This window comes from Salvelinus fontinalis, chromosome 14 (assembly GCF_029448725.1).
Source record: "Salvelinus fontinalis isolate EN_2023a chromosome 14, ASM2944872v1, whole genome shotgun sequence".
Classification (NCBI taxonomy): Eukaryota; Metazoa; Chordata; class Actinopteri; order Salmoniformes; family Salmonidae; genus Salvelinus; species Salvelinus fontinalis.
In genome coordinates, this window is record NC_074678.1 from 33,532,060 (window position 1) to 33,547,742 (window position 15,683).

At 42.1% G+C, this 15,683-nt stretch overlaps 2 protein-coding genes across 6 annotated transcripts in view; both read right to left on the reverse strand.

Moving 5' to 3' along the window:
- LOC129810681 (AP-3 complex subunit delta-1-like) overlaps window positions 1-4,065 on the reverse strand; it is a 30,452-nt gene extending 26,387 nt beyond the window's left edge. For all 4 annotated transcript variants that reach the window (XM_055861443.1, XM_055861444.1, XM_055861445.1 and 1 more), the window contains exons 1-2: window positions 3,755-4,065; window positions 195-290 (exon numbers count right to left, since the gene is read on the reverse strand). In XM_055861443.1, the coding sequence (XP_055717418.1) occupies window positions 195-290; window positions 3,755-3,850 (192 nt within the window). In that variant the 5' untranslated portion in view covers window positions 3,851-4,065. The remainder of the gene's footprint in view (window positions 1-194; window positions 291-3,754) is intronic.
- A 259-nt stretch (window positions 4,066-4,324) lies between these two features.
- LOC129810682 (hepatoma-derived growth factor-related protein 2-like) lies at window positions 4,325-12,173 on the reverse strand. 2 transcript variants are annotated; one of them, XM_055861447.1, is made up of 16 exons: window positions 11,917-12,173; window positions 11,160-11,236; window positions 9,605-9,743; window positions 9,171-9,344; window positions 8,936-9,052; window positions 8,770-8,847; window positions 8,453-8,639; window positions 8,277-8,361; window positions 7,892-8,168; window positions 7,670-7,806; window positions 7,495-7,562; window positions 7,265-7,335; window positions 7,006-7,107; window positions 5,982-6,138; window positions 5,646-5,766; window positions 4,325-5,479 (listed from the first exon to the last, which is right to left on the reverse strand). In XM_055861447.1, the coding sequence occupies exons 1-16, from the start codon at window positions 11,986-11,988 to the stop codon at window positions 5,383-5,385; spliced, it is 1,959 nt and encodes a 652-aa protein (XP_055717422.1). In that variant the 5' UTR covers window positions 11,989-12,173; the 3' UTR covers window positions 4,325-5,382. The 2 variants fall into 2 exon arrangements, with proteins under 2 accessions (XP_055717422.1, XP_055717421.1); XM_055861446.1 differs by having other exon boundaries at window positions 8,936-9,055.
- Between the last annotated feature and the right edge of the window lie 3,510 nt (window positions 12,174-15,683).

Here is a 15,683-nt window from a genome sequence, read left to right on the forward strand (position 1 = left end):
TATCAAAGAGCTTTTCCTGAGTACGGCAGTATTCAAAGTACATGCTATCAAGTGAAAAAGTATGCATAGTAGGCCAAGGATATATAGCTAGTGTTTTTGGTTGCGCATCTCTGTTGTTCACTGTGAGGGCAGTTTCAGTGAGGGCAAATTCAGTAACGGCAGTTTTAGTGAGGGGTGCTGGTCTGTGGTCTTACGTAGGTGAGTTTGCACACAGCATTGGCCTTGACAGCAATGTTGTCCTGCTTGAGCTCCTGCTTGATCTCATCAATGCAGGTGGAGATGTACTTTGCCTGAGAAGAGACAGAGGAACAGACAGAGCAATGACAACCTCCACATGATACTTTACTTTCCTCTCCTGGTTGACCTCAGTTAACCAGTTTACAAATAGTCTAAGGGGAGAAATCGTAAGGGCATTTGAAATGTCATTATTTTTATAAATCTATCAAATAAAAAGATAATCAAACAGAGCTTCTGATCAGAAATGTTTTAGGCTTGTTAGGGTTTTCAGTATACGGTTGAATGGGTTTTATTCTGAACTGGGTTTTATTCTGAACTTGGAATTAAAAGAATAAGTATTGAGTAACCTTTATTTCGAGGTTTAATGCTACATTTATCTGCTACACAGAGATTGTTTAGCCTGGTTAGACTTTCTGATAGAGCAGAGTAAAACATTGGTGGAACAGAACCTTGGAACACACACACAGAGAGCTCTATAATACAAGTGTGCTGGTCATGTGTCTGCAGTCATGAGACAGTGACAGGGGGAACGGGGGGGGGGGGGGGGGGGGGGTTGTACTCTGCACATTATACTTGCAACCAGGCTGCAGAGCATGGACACACAGGACCATGCTCTGAATCACCAGAGTGCTCTCCTATCACATTCTGACTCAACGACCAATTCAGATCCTATTGAAATAGCTGTTCTACAGCCAAGGCCTCCATTGTGCTAGCACAGCAGGTTCTCCAGGAGGTACAGGGAGACAGTGGAGGGACCTTCTCAGACACTGTTCTTCTTCCAGGGACAGGATAATAATTATATATTTTTACCTTTATTTAACTAGGCAAGTCAGATAAGAACCAATTCGTATTTACAATGACAGCCTACCCCGGCCAAACCCTAACAAATGCTGGGCCAATTGTGCGCCGCCCTATAGAACTTCCAATCACGGCCAGTTGTGATACAGCCTGGAATCAAACCAGGGTCTGTAGTGACACCTCTAACAATGAGATGCAGTGTCTTAGACCGCTGCGCTACTCAGGAGGCCATAACATCCCTGTTAGTGTTACATATTATTGTCTTCTACAATTTAATATCAGTTGCATTGTGTGCCTTAACACCTTTTTAGATTTGCTTCCCTTTTAAATGAGGGGGTGACTAAGTATAATAGGTGTAGCTGTATTATATCCCTACATGCATAAAGCAAATAGAGTCCAGGTCTGGAGAGAACACGCACAAGGCATTAATATTTCAGTGAGCTGTCCACTGTTGGCTGGGTAACCAACACCTTAACTTAGTAAGCAGGGTTAAGTTACACAAAGGGGACCACATTAGGACCTGAATCAAAAGATCATGGTTTAGTACAGTGGTCAAAGATATCATGCTTTGTCAGTCTGGCTAAGCAGTGAAAAAGCACATGACAAAACATTTACTTTCTTTTGCCAGATAACTGACTGGGCAAATGATTCTTCAGTGGCCACCATAGCTCTGTGGAATCCAGCAGCAGCTATCCATTTTTTATTTAACAAGGCAAGTCAGTTAAGAACAAATTCTTATTTACAATGAAGGCCTACCAAAAGGAAAAAGGTCCCCTGTGGGGATGGGGGCTGGAATTAAATATACAAATAAATTAAATAAAAATATAGGACAGGACAAAACACACATCAAAACGAGAAACAACACTACATAAAGAGAAACCTAAGACAACATAGCATGGCAGCAACACATGACAACACAGCATTGTAGCAACACAACAACATGGTAGCAACAACATGGCAGCAGCCCAACATGGTAGCAGCACAAAACAGGATACAAACATTGTTGGGCACAGACAACAACACAAAGAGCAAGGTAGAGACAACAATACATCACACAAAGCAGCCACAACTGTCAGTAAGAGTGTTCATGATTGAGTCTTTGAATGAAGAGATGGAGATAAAACTGTCCCGTTTGAGTGTTTCCCAATTCAACATTGGTCCAGCTCACTCTTCTGCTCAAGAAAGTTCTGCAATAAGAGACTCCCTATGTCCTAGCTACTGACTGGCATAATTTTTGGCATGGTAGCAATACATCCACCCTAACAGCATAATGGTCTCCACTAAGTGACATAATTTCCTAAACTTAAAATCAGTTTAAAACTAAGGAATTCATTCTGGAGCAACTTCCACCTCCATATCTCATTCAAACAGTGCCCTCTATTGGACAGACTATAGGCCAACCCACTGTCATCCTCTGTGATGATGCTGATTCTTTGATCTAATTTGCAGAACACAGCATCATCCTGAAAACACTGGTGTGACACCCATGAAGACAGGAGCATTTCCTACCATAAAAAACTGTCATATCACAGGGAACTATAATCAACCCTTATGAGGCTGTTCCCTGTTATGGCAATACTTAATACTACTTTTTTCCACACCACATTGGATGTCCTCTGGTGTTGCTAACACAGTATACATAGCTAGTATAGTCTACAGCCATATTAATAAAGCATGATTATGAAATCTACAATTTGCATAAACCTAGCATCCGGTAATCTGCTGTCTGACTCTTCGGAGGTGTCACTTCACCTATTTCCCACAACTGTACAAACAAAATGAATTTAAAAAAGGTGGCGAAAGTATAGTAGTTTGGATAAAATGACCTCTGTTTTTCCAGTCAGAAGAGTTGTGGAGGAAGCATCCTTTCGTCTACCTATGCAACGGTGTCACTGACATGACGCTGTAGAGCGAGGCCTACAAAATCGTCTAGACTTTGTTTGCATGTCACTGTTTTTATTAATGCAATATGAGATGAATATAAACAAAGGGAACTCACAATTTTTATCTAGCTACTGTCAATTAGCAAATAAAAGAAAAATAATGCTGAAGGAAAAGTATTATTACACGCATCATCCTGATCACATCAGCTGAGGTGGATAAACTTAGCTAACGTTACTGCTAGTTAGCCTCTTAGTTGTCACTTGCTAGCTAATTAGCTTCACCTGAAAGCAGTTGCCATGAGCAGTAAAAAGGTAGCGTTTCACAACTGGTTATAAGTAGTATTTCGTGCAAGAACCATAATATTTGAAGGGTCCCATGTGGCTCAGTTTGTAGAATAAGTGCTTGCGACGCCAGGGTTGTGGGTTCGAGTCCCACAGAGGACCAGTACGAAACAAAATAAAGTGCGCTTTGGATAAAACCCATCTGCTAAATCAGTAGCTAGCTATGTAGTGGCGATAAACTACTAATGTTAGCTTGCTAGACAAATTACGATTATCGCGCAATGGCACATTGACAGTTAGAGTTAACTAATGCTACCAGAGTTGATATTCGGTTGCCTACTCAGTCTTGATTAACTTCATGACAAGGCGCCTTAGTTATTTAGCTATGTGGATAGCATACCGGGTAGACAGCTAGCATAAGGTTGGAATGGCTATCTAATAGGTGAGCTATTGTAGCTGGCTAACCAGAATATTTAGCAATGAGATATGTTACAAACATTGACTTACTGACAGTGGTAATCAGACATTTCCGAAAACACAGCTAATCGTTTTACCTCATCTTCCTTGTGATTCCTAATTCCACGTACTAAATCTTGAAGATTTTTATCGAACATCCGATCGATGCTCCCTTTAACAATCTTCAAAGCCATGGCTGACTTTTGTCGCTTCTGTCCTCGGGGACAAAGCGCCTGGTAGAGGTCTTTTGGATGCTAACCGGCCCGCTAGACAGTCTCTCATCCACCCGGATACCGTTTTTTCGGGATTCGTAATTGTTTACTAATCCCGGGCAGAGATGGAGAAGCTAGATGGGGTGTACTATAACTGTGCAGACACTGGCAGTGGATCCATATAGGAAATGGCTGACAAAATGGCGTCTAACGTCAGCTGACTATTAATATGTGGGATTCTCATTATGATAATCAAATGCAATTAAAGATATATGCCTAGTACTCGGCTTGCAATGTTAATGCATGATCATTTTCAAGTTGTATTCTTTATACAGAATGCAATTCATCACCATGTCTACAAAATTGTGCACAGTAGATCTTTCTTTGCCACAGCCAACCCAATGAGCATTAATGACTGCATGAACATTTTCATGTAAAAGGATGGCAAATAATCTATTTAAATTGCATAAATGTATAATGGGTTATTTGTAAACATTTTACACCACTGACCACATACATAGGTCCACATTATTCACTGCAATTCCTCTTCACTAGATTGGTTACACAGGTTGTAAATTACAATTTGTATGTATACATTTATTACACCCTAATCCAACTACATTTATGAGAATATGAGACTTCCTTGAAGCCTTCAATGACAGAAGTGTTCAGATTATGACCACAATGCTGAGATATTGATTTAACTCAACTAAATTAAACAAAATATTTTACATAGCACTAAAAACACATGTATGACAAGCAAACGTCAAATGGGCTCCAGCTGCATGGGATCTGGACAACTTGGATTACGATCATATCATTTAGTCTGTACACAATGTGTATTATCCCATTCATTAGGCTAATTATTGAAAGCAGATGGTATTGAGGGAAAAAACAGATGACTATGAATAATTCCACAGCATTCAGTAAATCAAAAGCAGATGCAATATCAGAAAACATACTTGTTAAAATTTTTTAAAGTAGGTGGAACTTAATTGGAAAACATGTGATGTGGTTCCATTCACTGGCTTAATATTTGTATGGTGCGACTGGATTAATAAGAACTGACCAGATAAAAAAAAAAAAAAAAAAACTCACAAAAAGTACCAGACTCATACTTATCCACCACACATTAGCCTTTTCTAGGTTCTGTAGGCTTCAATATCATTCTCAAAGCAAAGCCAACAGATGCCTTGACTAACGTGACAGTACAGTTACTTCAAAGCAGAACAAGACTCCTCTCCCCCTTCGATTTCCTGTTAGAAGTGCTAAAAATTGAATCTCTCATTATAAATACAGCATGAAAGACCAAAGTTATAGTTCATGTGGGAGAAAAAAAAGCATGGTAGCTTGAGGGGGAGGAATTGGGGATTGTCCAAGGTGTCCTATAAAAATTGAAAAATACAATGGCGAACATCAAAGTGGTCTGCAGAGCACCATGTATCTGGCACGAGACTAGTGAGCTTTCCTTTTAGCGGTGGTAAACAGTTGTATTCCATTTTCTTCAAAGTTCTTCAGCTCTCCATCGCTGTCAGTTCTGTTTCTGTAGAGAGAGCGTGGTGTGTTTCATCAGTGTGCGTCTGCTGCTCAGCAGGACTATCAGGACTTCGCCTACCATGGAGAAGAGACAAGACTTCAGAACTAGAGCCACATATACCGTTGTGATGGTAGCAAAGTACCAATGAGTAGAGCAATATATTACCATGGATACTTTGAACAAATATTAGCAGAAATAAAGGAAGTACACAAAGATGTGACATAGGAGGAGGCCGTTTACCTGTTGGGGCTTGAAGCCACATGCTCATCATTCACTTCCTGGACCGGTGACTTTGGGGTATCCTCCAACTCAGTGCATTCCTTTTTCTGGACTTCTGATTCCCCATTCACAGGTATTACATCTGATGACAAGTTATGCAAAATCAATTGATTGGCTACAAATGAAGGACCTTTAATTTCGTTGTTACACACATTGAAAAATAAAGTCTATGAATTAATGCCATAGTGAACTTCTCCTTTAAGAGGGGTAATATCCATAGGAGGAAAAATACAGAAAATGTAAATAAGTCCATCAGTAAATACAGTAAATAAGTCAAGTTTGGGCTGAGAGAATTACCTGTGTTTTGTGTCTCCTTCCCATTCTCTTCCTGCTCCTTTCCCTCAGCTTTGTGTTTACTTGGCATTTCAGACTTGACCACAAACTGCCCCTTTAATTTGTTGTAGACCTGGCTGGCCTTTTCCATTACGTCACTGCTTGCTTTGTATCGACGGATCTACAGTAACACAAACATCAATCAAAACAACTTCAGCGGAGTTCAAAGGGGCCAAAAACAGGGGATGAGATATACACAGAGGATCTATACTAAACAAAAATATAAACGCAACATGTAAAGTATGTCCCAGATTTCATGAGCTGAAATAAAAGATTCCAGAAAGATCTCAAATTTGCTTACATCCCTATTAGTGAGTGAGTATTTATTCTTAAACCAGACAATCCATCCACCTGACAGGTGTGGCATATCAAGAAGCTGATTAAACAGCATGATCATTACACAGGTGCAACTTGTGCTGGGGACGATAAAAGGTCACTGAAATGTACAGTTGTCACAACACCAGTCCACCAGCACTGTTGCCAGAGAATTTAATGTTAATTTCTCTACCATAAGCCACCTTCAATATTGTTTTAGAAAATTTGTGAGTACGTCCAACCGGCCTCAACCACAGACCACGTGTATGTGGTCTGTCAATGTTGTGATGCCAATGTTGTGAACAGAGTGCCGCATGGCGGCAGTGGGGTGATGGTACGGGCAGGCATAACCTACGGACAACGAACACAACTGCATTTTATCGATGGCAATTTGAATACACAGAGATACCGTGACGAGATCCTGATTGTGAGGCCAATTTCTTTTTTTAAAGTGTCTGTGACCAACAGATGCATATCTGTATTCCCACATGATTAGGGTCAAATTATGGCCTAATAGATCCATAGATCTATTAAATCCATAGATTAGGGCCTTTCAATTGAATGATTTCCTTATATGAACTGTAACTCAGTAAAATCTTTGAAATTGTTGCATTTATATTTTTGTTCAGTACACAAGGTTAACTTTTATTAAGAGGTTCAGAGGGAAAGGCACCTTTTTAAGCGTGGCAATAACATCAGAGTTCTTCTGTAGGATGTGGCTGGTGACCGGCACAGCCTCCAGCTCTGCCAGGGCCTGTAGACAGCGCTCTATGTCCTGCAGAACAGACAACACCATTGCAGTATTCTATGTGCAAGGAACGTCTAATTGGTCAAATAAAAAAGGTGGTTCCTCATGCTGCTTGTAAAATCCCAACTATGTGACAATAACTTTTCTGTTGACAATGAAGAGAGCCCCTTATATGGTTACTCACTGGGTTGTCCACTTTCAGTGCAAACTTGATGTCAGTGTGGAGCTTCTGCAGCTTTTCGTCTGGAGTTGGCTCTGTGTACCGACACAAAAAGACAAGGAGTGAGGACACGAAAAGTTTATATTACCTGGCACTGTATCTGACCAACCATTGGTCACAATTAGTTTTCCATATGCAGGGTTTCCAAATGGACACAGTGGATTGGTGGACTGGGAGTAACATTGAGCTCTGACCTTTTTTCTTCTCTGCTTTCCTCTCTGGAGGTCTCTCTGGTTTACGTTTGGGCTTGTCAGGCTTGGACCTGAGGGAGAGAGCTCAGTGATCTGTGCGCATTTATATTTAATGAAGATTACATCTAATGAGATCTGTGCTCTGGTCTTTTGTCTTGTTCAGCCATGTGCAATTTACCTCACTCGGGGCCTCTCCTCTGACCGCTGGGTTCGCTTTTCCTTCACATCTTTCTCCTTTTTGCCTTTACCATGATCCCTCTCTTTCTTTGTTCTCCCTTTCTTCTGGTTGTCTGAACGCTTTGCAGATGCTTTCACCTGAATGGGGGAAAAACACAATGTTCAACAAATCTATTCTAAAACAAGCAAATGTCCCCTCCTTACAGTCTTCCATGCTAGTTACCTCAGGTCCAGAGTCAGAGTCGGAGGGGGCAGGGATTGGGGGCGGTGGGGGTTTCTTGGACTTCTTCAGTGGGTGATCTACACCCTCATCTGAACTGTTTTCACCACTGCTCTTTCCTTTCTCCTTGTCCTTCTTTCTCTGCTCATCTTCTTCCTTCTCCCTCTCCCGATACTTGAGGATCTCCTCTGCCTGCTCCTTCTTCCGCCGTTCCTCCAGCTCTTTCCTACGCTCTTCATCTCTCTTTTTCCAGTCGCTGACTCTGTCCGGCTCACTGTCGCTGTAGTACAGGAGACCATTCATAATGTTCTTATTTATTGACAAAAGTCATTTATAATGTATTAACGGAGAGCACAACCAATGTGGAACAGACTAGAGCCGTGCTGACCTATCACTGTCAGAGGAAGACGCCGGTGCTCTGACCGGGGCAGCTTTGGGTTTCCGTCCACCCCGAGGCTTTGGCGGAGGCTTCTCTGAGTGAGACAAATGGCAGAGAAGAGGGTTATGCAGTGACAAATACCGTAATCATTCACTGTCTGGGATACCAGACATAATAGCCCTCACCTTTCTTGCGCGCTTGAGGAGCCTTCCGTGGAGGTGGCTGTGGCTCTGAGTCAGAGTCGGATTTGGAGCCAGACTGGGATTCTGATCCAGACAGAGCAGGCCGTGGCTTCTGATCCTCTGAATCACTGCCCCCTTTCTTCTTGTCTGACTGAGACCCAGAGTCTGAGTCGGAGTCCGACAACACCTTCTACAGCATCCCAGAAAGAGAGAAAACCATAATGAGAGAGAGAGCCAGTAATCACCGCGAAACCATAAACGGTGCTTATCTATTCAGCTACCAAGGGCTGTTTGACACCTGAAGGGCATCCTTTCCTCACCTTCTTCCCTTTGCCACCTCCAGCCTTCTTCCCGGCGCCGCCACGGCCTGCTGCTGTCTTCTTCTCTGGGGTGAAGTCCTACAGGGGAAAACAAACAAGACACCATCAAATTAACACCAAGTTATCATGCTAGAGTAAAACATACTGTTTGTATGTGTCAACTGACCTGGTCACTGTTCTTCCCAGAGTCCGAGTCAGAAGGGGATGGGTCTGGTTCCGAGGGTGAGCCACTCTCCTCTCCATCCCGGTCACTGGACGAACCCCGGGTCTTCTTCACAGGGGGCTGCTGAATGAGAGATAGAACAGAGATGTAATATTATAACAGATTCACATCTAAGCAACAGCAGTTGTCTGGTTGGAATTAACCTCCAAAAACACAGAAATTATAATTTCGCAACCACCTTGGCAGCAGGTGCCTTCCTCTTCACCCCTCTTCTTCCTTGATCCTCACTTCCTGAGTCAGAATTTACTTCACTTCCTGAACATGCTTTCCTGGGCACCACTGCTTCCTCGTCATCCTCTGCCTCACTTCCTGCTGCACCGTCATTGGCTTCACTGTCAGACGAGCTGACAGGCTGGGGAGTGAATGAAGAGATAATGCCCCAACATAAGTGTTTGTTGATAAACACAGATGTGATAGAATGCTGACCAAACAGATAATACCACCAACAGGGAGCTGTATAGTACGGTAACTTTGGCAATGAGTCTCTGACCTAAACGGATCCTAAGTGTACAGAAAAAAATAAATAAACCAGGGATAACAGCACTCAGTTGTAGTTGGTCAGTATTACAGAAACAGTATCAAGAGGGACTTCTGAGGATATTATGTACTTACTGCAGGAGCACTGTATGAGGCGTGAGGGTTGTTCTGGATTTCACACAAGCCCTCATTGAAGCCCTTCCTTTTATTAGGTTTCCCATAGCGCTCGCTGTACTTGTCATATGCAAAAAGGTCCTTCGGTGCAAGGAATGCTCTGAAGAGAGAGCATGATTTAAGACAATGCTATATACAAGACTGTAATTCTAATTCACTGAATTAAAAAGATGATACTTGAGACAGCCACACTCCCTGCTTTCAGGGTAACTGACACACCAGGTTTCTGCGTGATGTAAATGCCATGTACTGGTAATGAACTACAATACTGAAAGGGATATTTTTCCACCTAGTGGTGGTTTAAGAATAGTTTATCTGCCATCTTGTAAAACAAGTGCTGTATGATCTAAATGAAAGAATGAACTTCAACACACAATTGACCTAGATCACTTCAGGCATAAACCAGTAATGAAAAACACATGAATGAGTTTCAAAAGGTTAAAGTAAGTTAAAGAAGATACAGTGCACCAACAAACAGGGAGGATATATCTCCACAGAAATATGAGTTATGATACTTAAATTAAAAACAACATACAACACATTAGGTAGCTGGGGACAACAAAAACAAAACCAACTGGAATAGAAATGCAAATCAACAACATTCATGTTTGCATCAGTCTCAATATTTTTTTTAAACTGCTGATCCAAATAAATTGGGGGTTCTCAAAGTGGGGCCCACAGACCCGAGATACTGCAGGAAGTGGCCAGATCTCAAAATATATATTTTTATGAATATTACTAACAGATTAAACAAATGTTGGCCAAGGGATTCACGGAATAAGTGTAATACAATAAAATGTTATCAATCAACAATTGATGTTCTAAACTCTGGGCAACATGGGCCTGGGAGGTATTCACAGTACTCCCCTAGTTATAAATTTTTCAACTCAATACTTCTTATATTCCCCCCCTAATTAATTAAAATAAATATATTTTTTTTTTATTTTTTTTTACATAATGCACTGTAATGTAAGCTTTCAAACAGCAAAGTTCTCTCTGCCTCATGGTAAAACATGTATAAAAGCACAATATTAGCTTTAAAGCTACAACAACAAAAATCTCAGCCCCAAGACAAAATGTGTAATACTGCAGGATATTACCTTTAAAACTGCAAAATCTTCTCTCTGATGCCAAGAGATGGGCCTTTAATATGTTCCTTCCCATGGCTCAAGACTTGGTTAGTATGGCCATGCACTGCTAGCCTGACGACTCACACTAAATTATTCTGTTGCTCTGTCGTTCGCTACATACTTAGAGAAGAGAAGAAACTATAGTCTGTGGGGGTGGCGTAGCGTTTGGCCGGAGCAAGGGGTCTGGATAGCGGGGAAAATGCACTGCCAAAGTCTTAGTACAACTCCTTGTATGCTATTTTATCTCACTCGAGCGGTGTTCTAATGAATTTGCGATCACAAAAATCTTGAGAACCCCTGCAATAGGGACCTTAATGATGATGTAGTATACCAAGTCCATCCAAAGAAATTCCTGCTATTGTAAATCAAAGAGACACAGCACTTACGTTTCGTGGGTCCCAAAGAAGAAGATGGGGATTTTATTTGGAGGTGGTTTTACTGCTCCGTCTGCCACATCCTCAATCTAGGAGAATGAGAACCACACAACCAAAAACACATTGTTAAAGATATCCAAATTAGGTACAGGAGAGAATATATTCACTGCTCTTTGTAGTCGGATCCTTAAGTCAGGTTGGGCAACTGATGAAAGTAAGGCTGGAAGTAGGTAATTAATATTTTGGCCTTGTCTGGACCCCTCACTTCAGACAGACACATTGATTGTCCTGGGGACAAGTGAACACGTCACATCAAAGTTATGCATTTCCAGAAAATAAAATATGTTTACACTGTACCAAAAACTCATCTGGTTAGTTAACTATAGTTCGGATCTTATTTTATAGGACAGCAAGTCTAAAAAGTTGTAAATCAAGAAGGCTTCAACTTCAATCAATCAACACACACCAAAAGTAAAGTACAGGTACTGTAGCTACTTAGCGATGCCTGGTTGGACAAAATACGTGCACAAAAGACAAACATGAACGCCATTCACAAAGTAGTCTGGTTATACTTTTCCATAGATGGTCCCGCAAACATCTTACAAACAGATTGCTAGAATAAAAAAAAAAACTGTTATATAGTTCCAAGTACGAGGCAAGGCTAGCTGGCTATATAATATTAGTTATGTCAGTCATTGACAAGGATGCACAGCGAAACTCCAGCGTCCCCTTTGCCTACCCCCCTTCAGTCTGGCTGCTACTAGCTTACCCTGGCTGGCCAGTGGGGGTACCCCTTCATTTTAGCGAAGACCAGGTCTCCGGGTTGGAAATTGTGCGGCATTGTCCTGCTCTTCTGTGCAGCCTTTTCTTTCTTCTTTGGCGAACTCTGGGTGTCTTTATGTGTCGCTTCTTTACCGTTTTCAGGTCGACACGAAACCTGCAAAACGATTAAGTTTACTAGCTAGAAAGCTAGCTTCTCAATAGCGCGAGCTGAGGCAGTTAGCTTCATAATAATAGCTTCCGCTAACTTTGATTATCGGAGCGGAAATCCCGCCTACTGGCCACTATAATTGGTTTAATTTCTTTCACTCCATTCTTCAAACCAATCATATTATACAATGTGTACACTGTAAATTCGACATCGTTTTCCTAATTTGAATCTGACCACTAATTAAAAAATGCATAGTAACATCAAATCAAAAGTAAAAACATTGGTTTCATAAATATCTGTCTTCCACAACATATAACTTGTTGTTTGTGATTCTTTTATGTTTTTTAGTATGAATGTTGTCTTGACAAATAAAAATAACAGGTAATCGACCGCAGTCATAGAGTAAAAATATGGGGGTGAAAGTAAGAGGGTACGTTCAGGTGTTTTGCCGAAAATCTCCCCCCTGCTGGACTACATTGCCACATTTCGTTAAGAAAGTGGATAACTGCAAAAGCGCAGAAGCTACTATGGCAATGGCCATTGCGGAGCATTGTTCGCTGCTAGCATGCGACCATTTAGGTATGGCATGCAAAGCTGCCTTTTCAAAATCCATGGCAGCAACAAACTTCCAAATGCACCGCACCAAGTGCACTGAAATTATTAGGGGAGTATTGGCTCCTTATTTTCTCCAAAGGGTAACATCAGATGTGGGGGATGAGAAGTTCAGTCTCCTTTTGGATGAGTCCACTGATGTCAGTTGTTTCCAAATACCTGGGTGTGATGAATCGGTATTTCAGTGCTAAGAAAATAACCGTTGTGTCCACATTTCTCGGGCTGTTTGAATTGGAGGGGGGCGATGCCAGATCAATAGCAAAGGCGGTCATTGAGTTTCTTGAGAAGTGTAACCTTAAAAAAGAACATCTTCAGGGTATTGGCACTGATAAAAATAAAAATAAATCACCTTTATTTAACCAGGTAGGCCAGTTGAGAACAAGTTCACATTTACAACTGCAACCTGGCCAAGATAAAGCAAAGCAGTGCGACACAAACAACACAGAGTTACACATGGGGTAGACAAACGTACAGTCAACAACACAATAGAAAAATCTATATACAATGTGTGCAAATGTAGTAAGATGAGAGAGGTAAGGCAATAAATATGCCATATTGGTGAAATAATTACAATTTAGCATTAACACTGGAGTGATAGATGTGCAGAAGATGAATGTGCAAGTAGAAATACTGGGGTGCAAAGAAGCAAAAAAATGACAATATGGGGATAAGGTAGTTGGGTGGGCTATTTACAGATGGGCTGTGTACAGGTGCAGTGATCGGTAAGCTTGTCTGACAGCTGATGCTTGAAGTTAGTGAGGGAGATATAAGACTCCAGCTTCAGTGATTTTTGCTATTCGTTCCAGTCATTGGCAGCAGAGAACTGGAAGGAAAGGCGGCCAAATTCTCGGAGTTGGCTTTGGGGGTGACCAGTGAAATATACCTGCTGGAGCGCGTGCTACAGGTGGGTGCTGCTATGGTGACCAGGTGGGGCTTTACCTAGCAAAGACTTATAGATGACCTGGAGCCAGTGGGTTTGGTGACGAACATGAAGCGAGAGCCATCCAACGAGAGCATACAGATCACAGTGGTGGGTAGTATATGGGGATTTGGTGACAAAATGGATGGCACTGTGATAGCCTACATCCAGTTTGCTGAGTAGAGTGTTGGAGGCTATTTTGTAAATGACATTGCCAAAGTCAAGGATTAGTAGGATAGTCAGTTTTACGAGGGTATGTTTGGCAGCATGAGTGAAGGGTGCTTTGTTTGCGAAATAGGAAGCCGATTCTAGATTTAATTTTAGATTGGAGATGCTGAATGTGAGTCTGGAAGGAGAGTTTACAGTGTAGCCAGACATCTAGGTATTTGTAGTTGTTCACATATTCTAAATCAGAACCGTCCATGGTAGTGATGCTAGACGGGCGGGCGGGTGCGGGCAGCAATCGGTTGAAGAGCATGCATTTAGTTTTACTTGCATTAAGAGCAGTTGGAGGCCACGGAAGGAGAGTTGTATGGCATTGAAGCTCGTCTCCAGGTTTGTTAACACAGTGTTCAAAGAAGTGCCAGAAGTATACAGAATGGTGTCGTCGGCGTAGAGGTGGATCAGAGAATCACCAGCAGCAAGAGCGACATCATTGATATATACAGAGAAAAGAGTCGGCCCGAGAATTGAACCCTGTGGCACCCCCATAGAGACTGCCATAGGTCCCGAACAAGAGGCCCTCCTATTTGACACACTGAACTCTATCCGAGAAGTAGTTGGTGAACCAGGCGAGGCAGTCATTAGAGAAACCAAGGCTGTTGAGTCTGCCGATAAGAATGCTGTGATTGACAGAGTCAAAAGCCTTGGCCAGGTCGATGTACAGTATGGTCTTTTATCGATGGCGGTTATGATATCGTTTAGGATCTTGAGCGGGGCTGAGGTGCACCCATGACCAGCTCGGAAACCAGATAATGCATCAGTGATGACTGGGGTGCACAACAGGGTGCACAAGATTTTAAAGGAAGAATGTGCATTGCCCAATTTGGTACTCATCTGCTGTGTGTGCCATTCTTTACAATTGGCTGTCAGTGCAACGTCCAAAGAAAGCATCCCTAGGAGTGTTGAGTACTTAATCAAAGAAACCTACAACTGGTTTTCGATTTCCCCAAAATGGTGCGAGGCGTACAAAGCAGTATTTGCCACCATTAATTGTGGCCAGAAACTCCTGCAGATCACCAAAGTGTGTGCCACATGTTGGCTATCGATTGAGCCTGCGGTAACTCGTAAATTGAGCCAGTGGGAAGAACTGAAACTCCACTTTGAGTTGACCAACAGCAGTGATAATTGCTACATGGCAGATGTGCTCCACTCCATGTACATGGACAAGATCATCTACGTCTACCTGACATTCTTGAAATCAATCCTGTCCGACGTACAAATTGCAGTGAAGTCATTTGAGGGAGAGCAAACAGATCCTGTCAAGATTTTGGACAATCTGGTACACCTCTTAACATAAATTTGCAGCAGAGTAGTCAACCCTATGGCAAAAACGTATGTCCTGAAGGATGCCATTGATGGACATCTCAGTACATCACCGTACCTTGGGTACCTTTTCGAGAGCACGGTGTACCAACTCAGTTTTGCACCAGGGGACGAAAAGGTCATTCGGAGACAGTGCATCAACTACATTAGGAGCTGCAAACAAGGCTCCCAGACAACCTAGACACCTTGCGAAACATGGCCTTGTTCAGTGTTAAGGAAATGGTAAAGCACAATAAAGGCAACACTGACATTATTAAAGTAGCTGAGCTACTGGGATACCAGCCCCAAACAGTTGATAAAATTGTTTCCCAATGGAGAAACATCCATCTGTTTTATTCACTTCACTCTTTTGGAGTGAAGTGAATAACTACATGGACTCTTCCGGGTCAAATCCATTTGAAGAACTGTGCAAAGCTGCATTCACTGCCCTCTCCTTGCCACACTCAAACCTTGCCACACGCAGCATACAGTTTTAAGGCCACTCCATCCTGTTCTGCTGGTTACAGCTCTGTGACAATGCAGTTGGACA

Excerpts from the sequence above, each read along its gene's own strand:
- LOC129810682 (XM_055861446.1), bottom strand. The coding sequence starts at position 11,988 with ATGCCGCACAATTTCCAACCCGGAGACCTGGTCTTCGCTAAAATGAAG. Across the intron at positions 5,767-5,981 it reads GAAGGAGACACAAAACACAG|ATGTAATACCTGTGAATGGG; the intron begins GTAATTCTCTCA and ends ACTTGTCATCAG. Across the intron at positions 5,480-5,645 it reads GTGGCTTCAAGCCCCAACAG|GCGAAGTCCTGATAGTCCTG; the intron begins GTAAACGGCCTC and ends TCTCCATGGTAG.